Source organism: Triticum aestivum, chromosome 6B (assembly GCF_018294505.1).
Source record: "Triticum aestivum cultivar Chinese Spring chromosome 6B, IWGSC CS RefSeq v2.1, whole genome shotgun sequence".
Taxonomy (NCBI): Eukaryota; Viridiplantae; Streptophyta; class Magnoliopsida; order Poales; family Poaceae; genus Triticum; species Triticum aestivum.
In genome coordinates this window covers 583,808,637-583,811,643 of record NC_057810.1, presented here as the reverse complement: position 1 = coordinate 583,811,643, position 3,007 = coordinate 583,808,637, and the positions used below count along the sequence as shown (strand labels likewise).

The following is a 3,007-nucleotide window of genomic DNA, read 5'->3' as shown; positions in this document are numbered from 1 at the left end:
GTGTAGGGCCCACCTCCTGTTTCCTCTTTATAGTTGAGATTGTGGCCCACCTCTGTACTTATATATACGTGCCTGGTGCACAGATCAATACATCGCGATTGCACGGCCCACATCTTGTCCTTCTACATTCTCGATGTGTAATTTGGCTTCCATCCGGATTGTTAGGGGTTGCAGACACATATCTCATGAACATCCAGAAAACTCAGAATTTTTTAAGGCATTCCAATCGAAGTTTTAAAATGCGGGATCATGAGACCATGTGATGGAAGTGAGCACCGTCGTGGATTGGTTGGAGCGTATCTGGCTCATTTCGCACCTGCCGCTTCAGGATCGTGCTGGCTTTCACAAGCTTTTCGTCCGGTTGCAGGCAGCAGTCCACGTTTTTGTGCTCTCTAATCTCTGATGAAATCATGCGAGATCTTCCTAGCCAACCTGTGACGACGAGGCCACCACACGCATACCCAGAGTGCAAGGTTTACGATCCTATAAACATGACACATACCAAGGCACTGACGCAGGTGAGAAGAAAAGCATCGATCAGGAGCCACCGCGCGCGCACGAGAGAGTCAATCGAGTCGATCGAGGAGGAATCGCCTGAGACGATGGGCGCCGGCCAGCGTATGGCGTCTCCGCCTGCGGCGGTGGCCGTGCCTCTCCTGCTTCTGTTCGTCGTGCCCTTCTGTAAGGCTATAATGTTTCCGGGGCACCAGCTTCGTTGTAGTATATTTTCTGGCAAATTGCAGTTGGCTTAGTCGCTTCAATTCTGATTCCGAGAAGGGAGCCATGTGGCGTCGGCGCACGGCGGCGCTTCGGCCTGGACGACGGCGCTGCAGAAGCACGTGGCGTTCTTCGACGCCGACAACGACGGCATCGTTTCCTTCTCCGAGACCGAGCAAGGTGACGAAATGACCATTGATCACGCATGCTCCCCGCTTCCCTCGTTTTGACGAAATGACTTTCGTCTCTTTTCGCGTCGATTGTTGGCCGTGGTTGCAGACCTGTTGACCTTTGTGTGCATGCAGGGCTTCGAGCCATCGGTCTTGGAGCTGCCGAGGCCACCGTCAAGGCAACCTTGATCAACGGAGTCATCGGACCCAAGACCAGACCTGTACGATGCTCGATCTCTACTCGCTCTCCCCGTCTCTTTTTCTTGCACGTGTTGACTAGTAGGAGACGTCTTCTGTCCTTTCAGAGGCGCTCGGTTTCACACATTTTTTTCGTTTTTTTTTCATTTTTTTCGTACTTTTTTCAAAAAATCAGCAATTGACAAGTCAATCGCGACCGGTCAAATTGATCGAGCAAACCAGGGGGAAACCGGTCAAATGCGATCGAGCACTCGCCTTCTACATGGGCTGGCCTGGTTGATCATGTGCGTCGGCGTCAAGAAGCTCAACCGGCGCCTAAGGCACCCTAGGGTATCCGTTTCTGGTGGTTAGCGTGCAACTTGAAGGGAAACCTCGCGCTCGTGGATGAAAGTGCGGGCAGGCTCTCCCTACCGTGTCACTGCGACCCGCCGACCCCCTCCTCTGACAACATAGGGAAACCTTGACCGTGTCGTCAACCCTTACAAAATCCTCCTCCCCTCCGCACTATCAAAGAGTTTATTCACTCATGCCCTGGTTTTTTGACCATCGAGGCTCCAAGACCGTTGGATCATGGATACAACGTTCTCAGGGAGGGCTCACGTAAATATTCAAAAAGGCGTAATTTACCTGATGCGGGTGCAAAAAATTGCAGATGAATGCATGTTATGCTGAAGAATCATACTTTGTATGTTTAGAACAAAGTATAGAAACAGTATCCTTGATACCAAGAGAACTTGCAGGAAAATGCTACGACGTCGAAGTTGTCAATATACATAGAGAACATCCACCAAGGGATCCACGGAAGTGACAGCGGCTCGTACGATGCTCAAGGAAGGTACAGAGACCACACATACGCCCTGATCATTTTGTACATGTGCCCAAAATGTTAAAGACCATCATGCCAGCATCTCTGCTATATCGATCCACTTGGCATGCAGGTTTGTTCCCGTGAAGTTCAACGAGATATTCACCAAGCATGCCAAGGTCGAACCGAACGCTGTGAACGAGAGCGAGCTGGAGGCGATGCGCACCGCGAACAGGAAGGACGGCGACGACATAGGAAGGTAATCATCTCTAGACTCTATAGTACTAGGTCGTACCATTTACACAGACGGTCGAAGTGTCGCCGTGTTAACTCCGCCGACGGTTGCTTAAAAACGCAGGGCGGCGTCGAAGGCGGAGTGGGACTTGCTGTACAGCCTCGCCAAGGACAAGGACGGCTTCCTTCACAAGGACAACGCACGCACCGTCTTCGACGACACCCTCTTCGTTCAGCTGGCGAAGAAGGGCGGCTCGTCTCGAAATTAACCAAGCATGATTTGCATTTGTATTTGTACTTGTCCTGTCGTTGATTGTTGATTACAAAGTCACTGCACAATTATTGTCATGTAGTCAACTGAAATACAATTGAGCTTCATTCAAATTTTGGATCAAATAGAAAACTGACACATGTGCGTATGCGTTTCTCTTGTACGTATGTGAAATTGTGAATGAACATTTACGCCGCTCTCTTGACCTCTCGTTGGCCCCGACCGAGAGCGCCATCCGCACCGCGTCCCCAGTATCCGCACATATTCAATGTCGGAGAAACGTTAACTGAACGAGACAGATATTTACCACACTCGTTCAATGCCCGTCCATCTTTATGCTGCCGTTAAGCCGGCTCGCCCGCCGAGGAACCAACTTCGCCGCTGTGCATTGACACACTCAGACGCTTGGTTTTTCATTAGAATCCGCAATTTAAAGGAGACAACACCTGGTTTAACTCCACACCACAACACATCCACTCCACGTCCTCGTCCCTTGCACCATATCCACCATGACCATGAGCAGGAACGCTCTGTGGGAGAGCCTATCGACAGAGATGAAGCACGGTCGCCGCCCTTGCGGCCGCCTGGCAGAGCCGTCGTGCCAGTCGGGTC

The 3,007-nt window shown here is 51.1% G+C and overlaps 1 protein-coding gene across 1 annotated transcript; it reads left to right on the top strand.

Moving 5' to 3' along the window:
• The first annotated feature begins 508 nt into the window (after positions 1-508).
• On the top strand, positions 509-2,520 carry LOC123134495 (probable peroxygenase 5). The gene is made up of 6 exons (XM_044553746.1): positions 509-681; positions 778-897; positions 1,023-1,108; positions 1,826-1,920; positions 2,024-2,149; positions 2,249-2,520. Exons 1-6 carry the CDS (start codon positions 603-605, stop codon positions 2,391-2,393), a joined length of 651 nt encoding a protein of 216 aa, XP_044409681.1. The 5' UTR covers positions 509-602; the 3' UTR covers positions 2,394-2,520.
• The last annotated feature ends 487 nt before the right edge of the window (positions 2,521-3,007 follow it).